The sequence below is a fragment of the Mchenga conophoros genome, linkage group LG14, assembly GCF_057382185.1.
Source record: "Mchenga conophoros isolate Kocher_MC1m ecotype Shallow Benthic linkage group LG14, M_conophoros_male_GT1.1, whole genome shotgun sequence".
NCBI lineage: Eukaryota > Metazoa > Chordata > Actinopteri > Cichliformes > Cichlidae > Mchenga > Mchenga conophoros.
This window is the reverse complement of record NC_140539.1, coordinates 16,809,335-16,825,209: the sequence shown is the minus strand read 5'-3', so window position 1 is coordinate 16,825,209 and position 15,875 is coordinate 16,809,335. Positions and strand designations below refer to the sequence as shown.

Genomic DNA, 15,875 nt, shown 5'->3' with positions numbered 1-15,875 from the left:
AACTTGGTTTCCTTCAGTTAAAAAACAGCGAACAAACAAAAAAAAAGACACTCTTTCCTTTCTTTAAATATGAATACTTTGTATCTGTGACCTTTCCACCTCTACCGTCGGGGAAGCTGTGTTTTCTATCCACTTATCGCAAATGATAAATTATAAGCTGCTTATGTGAAAGTGACATTGATCAATGAAGACATTAAATGGGCTTTAATGGTGTAGGAAGAGCACTTGGTTGTTTGCGTTTGTTTAAAATACGGCAAGGTCAGAAATGTGGGCTGGAAACTTGGGTTCTCATTAAAGTGTATTTTAATGAGGAGCTTTTCTACTGGAAGAGCATATAGATATATGCCCGCTGGTTTAGTCTCTTCCTACTTGCAAACAAGGAACACACGGGGACGATTACGCTTCACAAATGCACACACACTCCTGTGTTCGACAATGGAAATAAAAGCCCTCAGTTAAATGCGTCTATTAGTCTAAATGAGTGTAAATTAAAAGTTATCAAACAGTGTGATAATGAGACAATATTACTGTGTGTATAATGTTTACCTCCACATATAGCAAAAGGGTTTGGTAATTAGTTTTTGTTTGAATTATTGTTTCGACATAGAGGGTTTTTTTCTTTTCCTGTACCGCTGTACTTATTTAAATTATCTGGTTTTGTGCCCAGTGAATAATGTCTAGGTAGTAAAAAATCCGACTTAAAGAGGACGACGGGAGGAGAAGAGAGTGTGAATGTGTGTGTGTTTGAAAAAGAAAGGTGGCTTTTACATTATAACTGTATGTTGTTGTGTCCTCACCTGTAACATGTCATACATTGAATTCACTGAATACACTGAAGTGCATATAAAATGTTGTTGTTAAGTCATTGTAGAAGAACATGTTTGTTTTTTGTTGTTGTTGCTCTATACAGAATCTCTCCCAGTGGCGGTGATCATCGGCATTGCCGTGGGAGCTTTCGTGGCCGTCATTGTCCTCATGGGCACCATCGGAGCGTTCTGCTGCACCCGCTCCCAGAGAAGTACGTCTCCTTTCCAGTGTTGCCTCTGAAGCATGCATGCTAAAGCACTGCATTTTTTTTCCACAAGCACATAAAAAATGTCCATCTATGTAGTTTTAATTTTAATGTTTTACAAATTGGATCATTCGCAAATTGTGACTTGAGGTGTCTTAAAAATGGGCCATCTACATAAAAATAAAACACACGGAGGCATCGCCAGCCAGAAATTACCGATGCAAGTTATCTTCAGGAACGTAGTGTCACATTTAATAGGAGATGAAATCAGTGGTTGTGATGGACATCTTTTTTTTTTTTTTGGTGCCGAGATAGACAGATTGTGATAAGGGCTCATTTCATGCACTCTCAGTCTGGCTGCATTCATTTAAAGCTATTTACATCATGCGCCGTGTTCATTGCCACCCACCCATATACAGTACCAAGTGACTCAGGTTAGAGGCACTCAGCCACTATCTCTATCCAAGAACCACACTGTGCTACTGGTCCCTTCAGCATGTCTATTGTCTGTACACTACAGAGGAAGCGCACCTGGTTATGCCCTCACTGCCCGTCTCCATCTGTGCTCACCAGAGAGAACTTGCAAGCAAAATTAAGACAGAAAGTAAGACTTTGTTATATGACAGTATAACACCAGCTTTGTCCCAAACAGAATGAGCCACCGAGGAAAGCTATGTGAGATTGCATATATATGCAGAAAAAAAACAAACATAATCCTGTGTTGGCAGGAAACAAGTGATTAATAACGCTTTGTGTTGTCTTCGGGAAGTGGGAGAGCTCTAACAAAACAAACCCAGGGATCTCTGTTAAATTCTGTAACACTGCAAACTGCACTGGGGGGAAATTATAATGTCAACAAATACAGAATAGTGTTTATCCGTCTTATTAAGATATATGTGGCGTCTGCTTATGCTAGATCTGAAAGGAGTCGTGTCGGCAAAAAATGACATCCGGGTGGAGATTGTGCACAAGGACCACAATGCAGCCCGAGAAAATGAAGAGCACACCTCCATGAAACAACTGATGGTGAGTGTGAGTGTCACAAAATACTACTTTCCACTTTACTTCTTCTCATGTTCTTTTGCAAATATTGAATCTCGGCCCTGTTGTTGCATGTTCTCTTTGGCGGACAGGTAATGAATGCGGTCTGCAATTAGTATGGGGATTTTCTGTGGAATACTTCACTTCATGAGTAATGGAAGAACAGAAAGGCATGCGGGTTGTATATGTGCTGTCAAGGCGTAGGGTGTATATATATCATCATGATAACAACGACGCTGTGAGGAGAACAGACCCCGATACATTTTAACTATGGGGATGCTGATGTATACTGGGTAATCCTACAGTGGGTGTACTCTCTGCATCCACATGCCTGCTAGACACAAAAAAGAACAGCTTCCTCTTTTGAGCTCTACCAGTGTTTTGGATTTAATGCAGTTTGCTCCAGGGCTGGTCTATTTGTAGTTAAAGCTCTTGGATTAAAATTTTCCTTCAAAATAATGATTTCTTTTCAAATTACAAAATACGGTCGACACTTGATGTTAGAGCGAGAAAATGAGCGTATCTACTTCACAAATCTGCATTTTGTAAAGATAAATAAAAGATATTCATGGATAAATTATTAATGGTGCCTGCAAGCCCAGAGTTAAGGTGAAGCATGTCTGAGTGATTTTTTTTTTTTAAAGAACAAGTGATAAAAGTTGAACCCATCCATCTCAAAATGTCTCTTTTTGTGGGAGAGCTTGGGAAGCTACACAGATTCTTAGATGCTTTTGCTTGATTTCTACGTAGGTTGAACGAGAAGAGTTCCAGCAGGAATCTGTTCTGAAGCAGCTGGAGGTGTTGCAAGAGGAAGAGAAGGAGTATCAGCACATAAAGGTACGGCTTGTGAATGATGACAGCGTGAAGGCGCGAACGTAGGAGAACAAAAGTGGAAAGACAAAAAAAAAAAAAAAGAAGTGGTGAGAGGAAGAGAGAGAATGCCTTTGGGGCAGATGGTGGTCTTCAACTCTGGAACTAAAATAGCTGAAAAGCATTAATCCCTCTTCTGCTACACATGAGTTTTCCAAAGTAAGTCCAGAGGCAAATTATTCCTGTTATGGGTTTGATTTTAATAATTAGCTTCTCAGCCAAAGTGGCTCATGAAATCAGAGAGCGGTTGAACTTAGAGACACTAGTGGATGGGGGTCGTGTTGTTTCAAAGAAATCTATCAGTAAATCACAAAAACACTTAACAGGTGGTGACACCATGAGCAGGTGAGTCTTACTCCATGTTCACAGTGGCAAAGAACAGGAGACAAATGCTCTATTTAGAAAATATGAGCCTCTTAACCTCGGGGAGATGTTTCTTCTTCATTTAATTTTCATAATTATTTGGAGCTCTACAGCAGACTCGTTGGCAAATATGTCATTGCAATTGCGTCTAATGAAATGTTTGTTATTCAATATGTCAGTGGACGTAATAAAGTTTTGGAATGATGCACCTTTGGACCAGGTGTCCTTTGAAGAAGAGATTTTAATCTTAAGGGATTTTCTGGTTAAAATGCACTTAAAACAATTCCACCTTCCCATTTACATGGCAGTAAAACAGATGTGAGGCACTTTACCTAGGGTCACTTTAGTTCTCCTATCGCACGTAAAGAGACTTAACCGCTTGTAATAAATGATTCATGCTGAGTTTTGCAGCTCTCGAAACCCTTTTAAGCACCATCAAGTGAAGGATGGCCACCATCTGTTCTACATGTTTCAGTTTTTCTAGTATTGGTCAATATTAATACTGCAGTTTAAAACCATTGGATTTTCACTTGGTCACCAATTCAATATAAACTATCACAGGTTATGTACGGTAAACACACATTGTATGAATATTTAAATTTTATTTATACTGCGCCAAATCACAACAGCAGTCGCCTCAAGGCGCTTTATATTGTAAGGTAGACCCTACAATAAAACATATGGAGAAAAACCCGACAATCATATGACCTCTTATGAGAAGCACTTTGGGAAGGAAAAACTCCCTGCCATCTGCTGTGATCAGTTGGGGAGAGAGAAGGAATACAGGATAGAATATAGGTGTAGTCCTCTAGTTGTTGGTATTAGGTGTATCCCTCCACTTAAGCAAAATTTTCAAGAAGAAATTTTCTGCTTCACAAAAGGATTTCTTAGGTCTCTTCTGTTCAAAACAACTGCATGAACCGAGATCTGCTACCAGTAAGTCAACTTTTTCTTTATCACAAAGAAGCAACACAGGCCAAGTCAGTGGGACCTGCATCTTATAGCGCTATGCCAATATTGACAGAGCATCTCCCAGAGTCTCTCGTTAAATAATAAGATAAGAACATAGCTGGTTGTAGCCAATGCCCCACTGCTGACAGCAATGTCTACACACAGCAAAAGGACATGAGATTGCAGCTGTGTGTGAAGTGCGTTAAAGCGTTCTGGTGTTCTTCATTTACCATGGATCTCTGTGTGGAAAACACTCCCTTAAAAAACAATGATGGGATTAGTGGAACACCTCATGGCACGTGCATGAAAAGGCTAGATCTGACAACGCGTCATCAACTGTCTAGCATGCTTAAAAGGGATTGAGTCTGTCAGGACTCAGATACAGTGTGCAGATAGAAACGCATGAAGGGGCATGGAAAGATGCACATGGTCTTGTGCAGATGTGCGACACTTCCATCCCTCGGAGAAAGACTGTGGATGAGGATAAAGTTCTTGCAGCGTGCACACGGAAGCCATATGTGTGCCAGAAGGTCTGCTCCTGCTGCTGCATGTATGTAGACTTGCGTGGCAGCATCATACAGACTGTGAGAAAACCAGCGCTAAACAGTAAGTGTCCTCTGTGGTGGACAAGCAGCTGTTGTGTCTGTCTACTAGCCATGGGCAAAACATAATGAGACCGAGTGTGCACCAGGCAGAGCCATTGAAACACCTCTTCTACATTACTGTGGAGAAAAAAGGCCTGTAGTAAGATAGCCTCTGACCTAAAAAAGTAGTTCTTGCTCTTAGGTGTAAAAGAGGGATTTGGCTGTAAAGTAGCCCTGCCCTAGACATCCCTATTAGAGAACAAAGATAGTGAGACTGATAACCTGCGTGAGGTCACTAATTCTCTCAGTGAAAGTAAGGATAAAGCAGAGGAAGACCGCATTTCCAGACAGATTTCACCTGGCTTGAACTGGGGTTTTCCAGCAGGTGAGGCACTGGGGTAAATGCCAGCTAGTTGACAAGGGAACGCAATCTCTGATCCTTTCAGATAGCACTTAAACAAGGGATCTCTTGCTGAATCCTGTGTGACAAGATGTGATGGCAGTAGCATAAAATAGATCGGGCTAGCACCTTATCTAAAAAACATCTGCAGATAGGTCAGTAAAACAGACAGCGACAATGTGCTGTCTGATCCTCTCTTTATGCACCAGCACTGAAATAGTACCATTTACCTTCTTTCCCTTTCCACTGTCTCAGCAGCCTTGTGCATATGAGCAGCAGCGCTCCGGTTGAATGATCCTAATAGTCCATTGGGGATACGGGACCACCTTACAGCTCTGGACTGATTCAAGAGTGAGGCTTCATTATGTTGCCCTGTAAAACAGGATGGAAGCTAGGCTATGCCATAACAGCGGTGGCTGTTGGTCATCAATGTACCTGTCATCAGCATCTAAGATCTGACACATTTTTAATGATGGCCAGCAGGTCCTGAAAGAGTGTTTTAGCTGTGGACTTATTGCTAGCAGGGAGTGAGATGGCCACCGCTGTGGGGCACAGTGGGCACAGACCTGCCAGATGGCCTGTGGAGTGAGCACCACTCCAGCCTGTTTAGGCAAGCCTCACAGCAGGGATGAAGGTCTGATGGGAGAATGTAGGCGGTCTGGCAGCCAGTGTGCAAGTAGATGCCTCTATACTACTTTTTTTTCTCTTTAGTAGAGCTGACTACTTGATTAGCAAAAAAAACCATGGAAGCACATCGCAGGTCAAGCAGGTGCAGAGGTCATGTGCAGAGCATAAGCGCTAAAATATTCTTCAGGACTGAGCATTCATGAAGGGATAATGCCAGTAGTGACAGATTTTAGAGGGCATCGCCTGTTTGAAATGCAGTAATTATTTTTTTGTGTTATTCCATACAGATTGATACAGATTAATTATAAAAAGCTAAATGATGTTTCTTCACCCACCCGATAATGTATAATGTTATACCCTATCAATACTTTGATAGGTTAAAGCATTCAGGGGCCCAAAGTATGCCAAGAAAATATCAGCCCACACCATTAAATCAAGAAAAACCAGCCTAAACACTTGACACAGATTGGGTTGGATCCATTCTTTATGCCAAATTCTAACCCTGCCATCTGAATGGTGCAGCCAATTGGCTATAGAAAATTGTTCTTTCCAATTGTCTATAGCCCGTAGGAATTGTAGCCTCAGTCTCTTGTTCTTAGCTGACAGGAGTGACAATCGGTGTGCTCTTCTGCTGCTGTAGCCTGTCTGCTCTAGAGATGCTCCTCTGCAGATCTTATTTCTAATGAGTGTTACTGTGGCCTTCCTAACAACTCGAAGCAACGTGGCCATTCTCCTCCGACCTCTGACATCAACAAAGCATTTTTTCCAAGAGTACTGCTACTCACTGGCTATTTTCTTTTTTGGGGGTGATTCTTTGTAAAACTCATGCAAGTGCCATATTCAGACCAGCCTGTCTATCACATTCATAGTCATTTAAATCATCTTTCTTCGCCGTTCTGATACTTGGTTTGAACTTAAGCAGGTCATCTTGTGAAGATCTTGCCTCTTCACGCTCAACTTGCTGGAGACAACAAGCCTCACACAAACGTTTTTGTTTAGTCCAAATTACGGCTGACATTATCGTTCGCGAGTGCACTTCTTTTTTTTTCGCCTTCTTACCTGCTCTCTCTGTCATGCTTGATTTTTTTTTTTTTTGATCCCGGCTAATGACACCTTGCATGAGGCAAGAGCAAAAGGGGACTGAACAAGTGATAAAGGGCAGGCGCAAACAATCTCCCTGTCTGCTTTCTGGTAATGACAAGCATAACGAGCATCCTCTCAGGTCGTCTCTCTCATTTCCCCATTATGAGCATTCTTCTTTTGGGATTTGCCACCATGCTCACTATGCTTGACATTTACATCCGTTCACACAAGGACATGAAAAAAAGAGAAGAAGAAAAAAAACCTGACACATACCCTAACTGGACCCTTAGCAACAGCACAGTGCCTGCAGCCAAGCAGACAAACAAGTGGCACAGCTCTGGTCTCAGAAGCCATTTAGGTGCATACATGAAATTATAAACACTACAATCCATTTAGGTCCAATTAAAGCCAGTATGAGAGTGAACTTTGCTATGACACATTGGATGCCAAACTATGAATCATCAAGGCCTGCCTAATTAGCAAAAGACATGATTTTAAGGTCTGTGTGGGGGCTAACTAAATCCTACCCCTAAGCCTCACCAGTGTTGTTTTTTCTTGTCTTTCTTTCTTAAAGTTATTTAATTTTTTTCCTACACAGACCGCAGACTCTTTCCTTATTTATTTCAGCAGTTTGAATGTTAATTATTGTCAGTTTGACCTTGACTTCTGTTGCGCTTTGAGGATAGAGGTACATTCACATATAAACAAATAAGATTTGTTTGTTTTTCTTCCCTTTCTTCTTTTTCCTTTGTGTGCATATGTGATATATAGATGTATAGCTCTAAAGAATCTTTCCTTCGTGTGTTTTCAATAGGACCCTACAAATGGCTACTACAGTGTAAATACCTTCAAAGAGCATCACACACCTACCATGACAGGGAACCCTACCACTGAGGTGAGGAACCCCACCAACACAGGTACCCTGGGAAAGCAGCGGGTACCGACGGGCATGTCCTTCACCAACATCTATTCCACTCTTGGAGCTGGTCCCAACCGACTGTATGACTACAGCCAACGCTTCGTGCTGGGCATGGGCAGCAGCTCCATTGAGCTTTGCGAGCGGGAGTTCCAGCGCGGCTCGCTCAGCGACTCCAGCTCTTTTATCGACACACAGTGTGACAGCAGCGTCAGCAGCTACAGTAAGCCAGACGGCTATGTGCAGTTCGACAAAGACAGCAAGGCCTCTGCCTCCTCCTCATCCCACTATTCCCAATCCTCCTCACAGAACTCAGACCTCACCCGACCCCTCCAGAAGCGCATGCAGACCCATGTCTGACCTCTTGGGAGGGAAGGGCTTGTGGAAAGGGGTGAAACAAACCAGCTAGGATTGTAAAACTGAAAGAACCAGCTCCGAGGAGCGCCTAAAAAGAACAATGTCAGTAGGTGTTTTCTGTGGATGCCTGAAGACACTGGGGCTTTAATGCACCATGTGACTTGTTTAGACTTCCCAGTGTCCCCAAAAAAAGAAAAAAAAAAAAAAAAAAAAGGATCAAGAAGCCTTATATTTCGCTCATGCTCAACTCATCAATTCCCTGCTTTGTGCCACAGAGAGGTTATTTGCCAACACAAACACTGCACGAGTACAGCGTTTAAACTTTTGGGTTTTGCAGTGACACTGTTGACCGATCAGAGGGCAGGAAAACAAGGCTTCTGTGACAATCAGCACCCTTGGGATGGACCACTTTCGCTTTTTTGAAGACGAAAAACTGGAAGTGTTGTCATGAGTGTTTTGGCACTCAGCACAAACTGTCTGCTAATGAGCGCAAGCCAGTGTCCTGCTGCTCTCTTGTAGTTTGAAGCACAAAATTCAATGTGCATGTGGTTTTAAGTTGTTAAAACAACACCTTTTTTTCTCTCCTCCACTCCCACTTTCCCTTTAAACACTGTACGTTAAGCTCGGCTTGTTCAAACTCGTCTCCTGTGTAGGTGTAAGAAAACTTCCTCCATATGCCCACAGACATTTCAAGCGCAGAAAACAGCGGTTGTTTTTCCTCTCCGCAGCTGTATCTGGGCCACAGAGCTGAGCAGATAAAGAAGGGCCGAGATCTCATTTTAAATCCCTGAGTCATTATTTTACTTTGAGACTCTGCGATAAAAGAATATCAGTGTACATACGCGACTGTAATTTCTTTTCTAGCGTCTAATTTCTGACTCTGATTTCCCTCATGGATGACTATAAATGAGACATGGGCGCCTCTTCTTGTCCACATCTACTTGCCTTGAGGGTCTGTTTGAACTGCTTGAACTGGGTCAATACAAACTTTGATGAAGCCAGATTGATGTACCCCATCAGTTCTTCAGGTGGGGGAGCTGCATCCACCGTGGTGTCACTGCGCCAAAATCCAGCTCCGAAACTGCAGCAGGAAAGCCAAAATGAGTTGTACTTGTGAATTTCTCCTTGTAACACCACAGACCATCAACCATGTACTTGAGGTTCCCTGCTAAAGGAAATGTAAACATGATATTTTAGCTTCTTATTGTGTGGTTATCCTATTGCTTTTGTCGATATCACTGTTGACGCTGGAGCTTAGTGCATCCTGACTGTATACCCATGTGTGATTGTGCTGCTCATCAAGGGACATAACAAGCAAATTTAGAGAAAAAAAAGGTTTTATTTTGATGTCTGCTATTCAATCAGAGCTGCTGTGGGGGCTGATGGTGGCTTGTTGGGTGCATTCTTAGTTTTTGTTATCCACGCTCGTGTGACATGTATGGATCGGCTTTATTTTTCAATCACTGGCACTGTAATTGTTTTAGTTGAGAGTATAATCAGAGTAGTGATTTAACTTGCACCAGAAACACTCGTACTTTGTGTAAAATGCTTAAGGTGAACCTGTCATAGTTCACCTGGTGTCATAGTCCAACACTGCACATGCTTTGATCAAAAAGGGTTTGCAAGGAACACTGCAGATGCCGTGTAGCTAAAGAGCCAACGTATTTTAGTCTTAATGCTACAACACGTGGATGCTACCGTAGATTGCTGTTGACCTTAAGCTGTGTTAACAGGCTTTGATAAGAGCATCGCTTCACAGTAAACACAGATCCTTTTTTTTGCAATAGCTGCAGTTACGTATTGCACCCACATCACATTTATTATAGCATTCAGTAGCCTCATATGTCTGTGCACTTTCGAGGTCTTACTTTCAAGCCATACTGTTTGTTATTTTATCAGATCTGTAAAATATAGCGGACTTCCTGAAAAATTACTGTAAAAAAAGAAAAAAAAACGACTTAAAAAGGGTGGCTCACAATGTCATTGTCATCTTTGTTTTGTCAAATCAAACACAAACATCACACAAAACATTTATAGTTTTGTGTGATGAAAACCTAATAAGGTAGTTGTTCCATATGTAGTGCAGCAGTCAATTGGAACGAACCTGTGTGAACCTGAAACTACAAAATCTGCCTCTCAACCCATGAAAAAACAAGCACCGTGTTTCCAACAAAAGCAAGTTGTTGTTGTAACCACTTTACATATGATTATATTCAAAGCATTTGAACGGGGTTTTCCACTTGAGTGGCGGCGGTTTGGACTCTAATTTTACAAATGGATTGGTGCCCATTGTACAGCTTAAGACAAAAAGCTCTGTTTCAACGCTGATAATCCAGCTTGGCACTTAGCAGACTGTATATAAATCTCTAATGCTGTCTTTCTCTGTATATAATTTTTTTCCGGGCTTTCTTTCTCATTCAGATTCCACTATTCCAGAGCTCAACAAACACCACATGGCATCAGAACTGTAAAGACAGACGATGTTTCCTTTCTTTGTTTCCTGTCCTGAACAAAACAAAAAATCATCAACCTCGCCGTTTCACACAAACTACATGAAAGGCTCGTGCGAGCAGTTTTCTCCTCCCCCAGATCTCACAGGGAAAACTTACTCACACCGAGCACACACGAGGCTATAGGATGAGAAGCTAAGCATAGCCAGGACAGCTTTGAAGTGAAATACAGTAAGAGGCGATTATTCTTGCAGCCCCTCTGAGAGATGCCCAGATGTCCAGCAATATATTGCATTTGGCACCACCATGACTGTCAAGTACGGGTGTCGCAGGTTTTCATTCATTTCCGCATTTATGAGGGTAGAATTAAATTATTTCACTGATATCATCAACATTCAATTACAGTGCAATCTACTTTGGGGGATTAAAAAAAATACAGAATAAAGTGTCCATATGTTATGCATTACTTTACATTCACATGATCGGAATTCTAAAAATGTGCCAGTTTGAAACTTGCCATACAGACTTTTAGCAACTCTCTTCATGAAAACAAAACAAATTTGCTGTCCTTCTAAAAATGGATCGTTTCCTCTATCTGATGCAGCTTTTGCACTGATCCAAACATAATGCATTTTCCCAGTCCAGAGAATCTGCACACTGCACAGCAAACAGATAAATATTTGATAGGCCAGCCTTCTGTCCCACCTCCCCCCACCCTCCAGAATGGCAACAGCTACAGTGGGCATGAGAGTACTAGAGGATGTGAGTGCCATGTCAGTCTTTGGGAATCAAAGCCCATGTGGGGACGGAGTCTGCCCTGCTCACCTGTGGACGCCTCGCCGGCTGGTGCTGGCGGTGCCTGTTTGCCTGGCTACAAGCACTGCACAGATGCCAGGGCATAACAGATGAATAAACACAAAGACCCGGAACAATTACAAGGGGTTGCTGCCCTTTCCTGATAAAACAGAGCAACCGCTTTCAGAGCAGAGCATGGAGCGTAGACTGTTTTTCAGAGATGCTAAAGACTAGCCTGTAAAACACTGGATAAGAATGTTTCTAAGGTGAGAGACAGAGCTTAGGAGCAGTGTGAAGGAAAGACACTGGCTGGAATTTATAATGGCTTTTTCTGTTCATTGCCAATGTTATGTTTGTTTATTGCAAAAAGTATGTTGCTTGGTTTGAAATAACTTGGAAAAAATAGATAAAGAAATACTCAGCATTAGTACTTTCAAGGTTTTGTCATGCTTGCAAAGGGACTTTGCAAGTGTGGGTTATTTGAAATCTACATCAGTGTATGATAGGTGTCACTGTGCATGACGGAGCACATTAGCGAAGGTGCCATTTGAACCTCTGAACTGATCATAATAAGCCTTTTTTTTCAACCGTGTAAATGCTTTCTGTCACTGAGTTTCTCTCTTTTTCTCTCACTTTCTTTTTTCTTTCCTACCAAATCAATACCTTGTTAGTAATTTAATAAAGTCCAAGTGTAAGACCTGTACAAAATAGCATCTGGAAACGACTCTCAGAGTTTCCTTTGTCTCACAGGGTGCATTGGTAATCAGTGCGGGTTGGTTTGCAGCAGACAGTTTGCAGCAAGTCACATAAGCAAATGGGAAGTATAATAGGAATGCCTTTGGAAGTCAAATGAGTACCCTTCAACGTCATTGGTTGATTCGCTCTGTACTCCAAATAACGCAAACTACTTGCAAATGCTACACGAGGCTCAGAAGGTACTTTAAATGGTCATTGCAAGAATTTGTATAAATAGTGAACCATAACCATACAGTAATTGTAATAAAAAGGCAACGTGTAAATGCTCTTTTGGGTGAACCACTATTTTCAGGAGGTGGCCCTCTGTATCTAAGAAAAAAATGAAAAAGATGTATTTTAACTGTACCGGTCTGTGAATCTATGATGCTTTTGCTCTGTATATTTGGAGAATAAAACTGATGTTTGAGTTGGTGTTTATGTTTACACTGGTCTGTCAGTGAGAATGAGATTCGTGAGTTACTGCTTTGTCTGCACAGAAATCTTCACCATTAGTTTTGTTCTCGCAGATTTCAAAAGTTCTTTCATTCCTATTAATGCTAGACAGTGAGCAGCTTTTATGAAAACTCTTATGCTACGGTGCCCACTGGGAAATATTAATCATTAATGGCCCAAGTCAGGCCTTCCGATGTAGACGAGAAGAGTGCAGGAAATGTGCAGTCACTTCACAAACATGCACACAGTATATACATTTTGACTAATGTAAGATCCAGTTGCTGTATGCAGGCAAACTCGAGTATAATGAACACCCTTGTGATGTTTCAATAGTTTGTCAATGAGGTCCAGATTCAAGCAGACGCTACGTGCAGCTTCAGGCTGGGCAGCAATTTGTGTTTTGCTTATATCACAAAATGAGAAACGAGAAAAGGGTTGTAGAAATAAAACCAACGCAATCCTGTTTAAAGCAACGTTTTGCAGGTGTGGCAGCACAAGAACAGAGACAATCACATTCGTGTCCCTAATCGACCTGCACAGTGGCTCTTGTTGGACAGTCAGCCAGCAATAAGCTATCGAGAGTGTTTTGTGGCTGGCTTAAGTGTACTTTGACGGCATTTGTTAAAAGCAGGCACGCTACTGTTTATTCGCTTTGTCCTCTGTTTTCCTAGGCAGTCAGCAGATTCACACCATTACATTTACATGCAGCCCTTTAATCCATTAATAGGACCATTGCAGTCTTACTCCAAATTAAATGAACTCACATAAACACCTTAACTTGCCTGAAGTACTGGCTCCAATCCTACAGAACTGAAACTTAAAAGTGATTTGAATTCCTTCATGCACAGAGTCAATACAATGCAAGGGCAATTACTCTTTAGCTGGATTAATCCGCTTGCAGCCAAGGCGGGAATGTAGTATTCTTCAAGTCGGAATCAGAAACAATTCTCTTATTTGAGAAGCCTAGAAGAGAAAAAGTAAGCATTTCTTTGCTGCACACCAAGCCCAGACAGAGAAAGGACTCGCTGCTGTGTGTATAAGCTTACCTCTGAGCGAGTGCTATAACCAGTCTGGTCTTAATATTGAGAATTCATCTGCCAACAACATTATTTCCCTTGAAAAGTTTCCCGTGGTGAATAAAAATGGCCATGTTTTTCCAAACATTATACAAATTGTGCCATTTGTGATGGATTTGTCTAATCATAGAGCTCCAACTCATTACTGAACAGATCTAGGCCAGACATTTGCTTGCATTATGGCTTTAAACACTCTCCTTGGAACTAGGGATTGGAAGGAGCTAATCATTCATTCTTTCCTTCCCGCAAAATGTAGAAAGCTTGTCGAGTTCCCCATGGGCCTCACCTATTCGGAGAGATACAGTATTGTTACAAAATGACTCATAAATGACTCTGCATCCCTTCAAATGAGCCGTTGTGACGGGCTACTGTGTCATGAATTACCTTGGCAGATAATTGCATTTGGAATCCAATTTAACAAAGGCACAAATTTAGAGCAAATGGCAGAGTAAGCGTTTGCAATGTCAACGCACTCCATTAGAAAATTATCTACAGACAGGTACAGTATTTACATGGTGTGGAAGGGGAGAAAAAGTCGGGGTGGTGAAGAAGCTGAACTATACATGGCTAAATCTCCCCCGCCGCCGTCACCGCCACGATAAAACTAGCATGTTCTTGATATCATTATCGTGCTGTGTGTTAGCCGCCGTTTAAATTGTGAAAATTGTCAGGTTTTTTTTCTAAGCAGACAGCCTGATTAGATTGTCAGTCAAACTCATTTGTAGTCTCCTAACTGTAAACCATATGGTCTTACAAGCGAGCTAAAAAGAAGAGATGAGTGACACATTGAAGCAAATCTCCATACTGCTGCTTCCTTGATGCAATTGCCTATGAAATGCTTTCTTTATAGTCATTTGTTTGCCAAGGACAGCTGGTTGAGCGCGCACACACACACACACACACACCAAAAAACTCAACCAACATCTGTCTCTTGGAGAAACATTAAATGATGAGAGCATCCTAAAAGTCACTGTTTAATATTTTAACCACTTACTGCGCATTAGGTAGGAGGTGTTGAATATGCAAACAAACAAGTCTGTTTAAAGTAAATTTCCTATTAACATAATTGTATTTTTCTTTGCAAGAACACCCAATATTGTGGAAAATTATCCACTTGTGGTCACGACAACACCGTCGCGCTTTTTGTGGTCATGTTAAAGCACTGGAAGCTTTTAGTTAAGGTCAGAGAAAGACCATGGTCACAATACATTTATCTGCAGTCTGATCCAACCTTAACCTTTAAGATGCCACCTCTGATTCCCTCATGCATTTTATATGCTTAAACTGCTGATTAATATATAGTAGTCTATAAAAGTGGCCCTTCATTTATTCAGGAAACAAAACTGCACCTGATATAATACAGCCTCATCTGGAAAGCAACATTGTTACCTGTTGTTGAGAAATTCGAGGTACTGCATTTTGCAAAATCCTGTTTCTTCACCCCACCTGGACATGGGCTTTGAGAGTCGACTCAGTAAATCTTTTGTAACCAGGCAGGTTTGTAGCGTTTGAGCCAACATAGCCTCTCGTATCCCCCCGCGAGTCAGCAGAGCTGCATTATTTAAATCAGAGGAGGTGTCTTTCTCTGTGAATCCCAAATCTAGTCCCGCGAAGCTGCATGTGTAAAATAGCCTGCTTATTAGATAATATTTGAAAACACTGCAAAATACATTCTTTTCCAGGCACATTTAGTTATAATAAACCATGACTCGGGTGTTATTTAATATTATCACTCCTTTATCCTATCCAGTAGAAGCATAATACTGCGTAGCTCAAAATAGATTAAGCACAATTTCCCATTCATTATTGTTGCATGCTGTTACTGTACAACTCTACAACTACAAGGTGATTCCCTGCATTCGAATCCTTGGATTTGTCCTTATCCTTGACTTTTCTCTGTTGCCCTTTCTTCCCCTAAACTTTCTTTAACAGATGCTTAGTCCACAGCTGAAGTACTATTAAAGAGCTCAGCCTTGCCAGGTGGTGGGTGGTAAATAAAACAGAAAAACCGGTGGCCTTGCGAGGGCAGTGAAAATCGACCGACTTGGCACAATGTTTTTCCACCTTAGGAATGCGCATTTAATGCTGGTTAAGATAAATAAATCTCCTCTCCTGATTACAAGCTGACTGAGAGTCAATCCCAAGGAGCTTCTTAAATGAAT

At 41.5% G+C, this 15,875-nt stretch overlaps 1 protein-coding gene across 1 annotated transcript in view; it reads left to right on the top strand.

Moving 5' to 3' along the window:
• Nucleotides 1-12,618, top strand: part of kirrel3b (kirre like nephrin family adhesion molecule 3b) — a 174,717-nt gene extending 162,099 nt beyond the window's left edge. The window contains exons 13-17 of the mRNA XM_085245571.1: nucleotides 911-1,018; nucleotides 1,533-1,616; nucleotides 1,929-2,044; nucleotides 2,804-2,890; nucleotides 7,746-12,618. Coding sequence (XP_085101697.1) covers nucleotides 911-1,018; nucleotides 1,533-1,616; nucleotides 1,929-2,044; nucleotides 2,804-2,890; nucleotides 7,746-8,207 — 857 coding nt within the window. The 3' untranslated portion in view covers nucleotides 8,208-12,618. The remainder of the gene's footprint in view (nucleotides 1-910; nucleotides 1,019-1,532; nucleotides 1,617-1,928; nucleotides 2,045-2,803; nucleotides 2,891-7,745) is intronic.
• The last annotated feature ends 3,257 nt before the right edge of the window (nucleotides 12,619-15,875 follow it).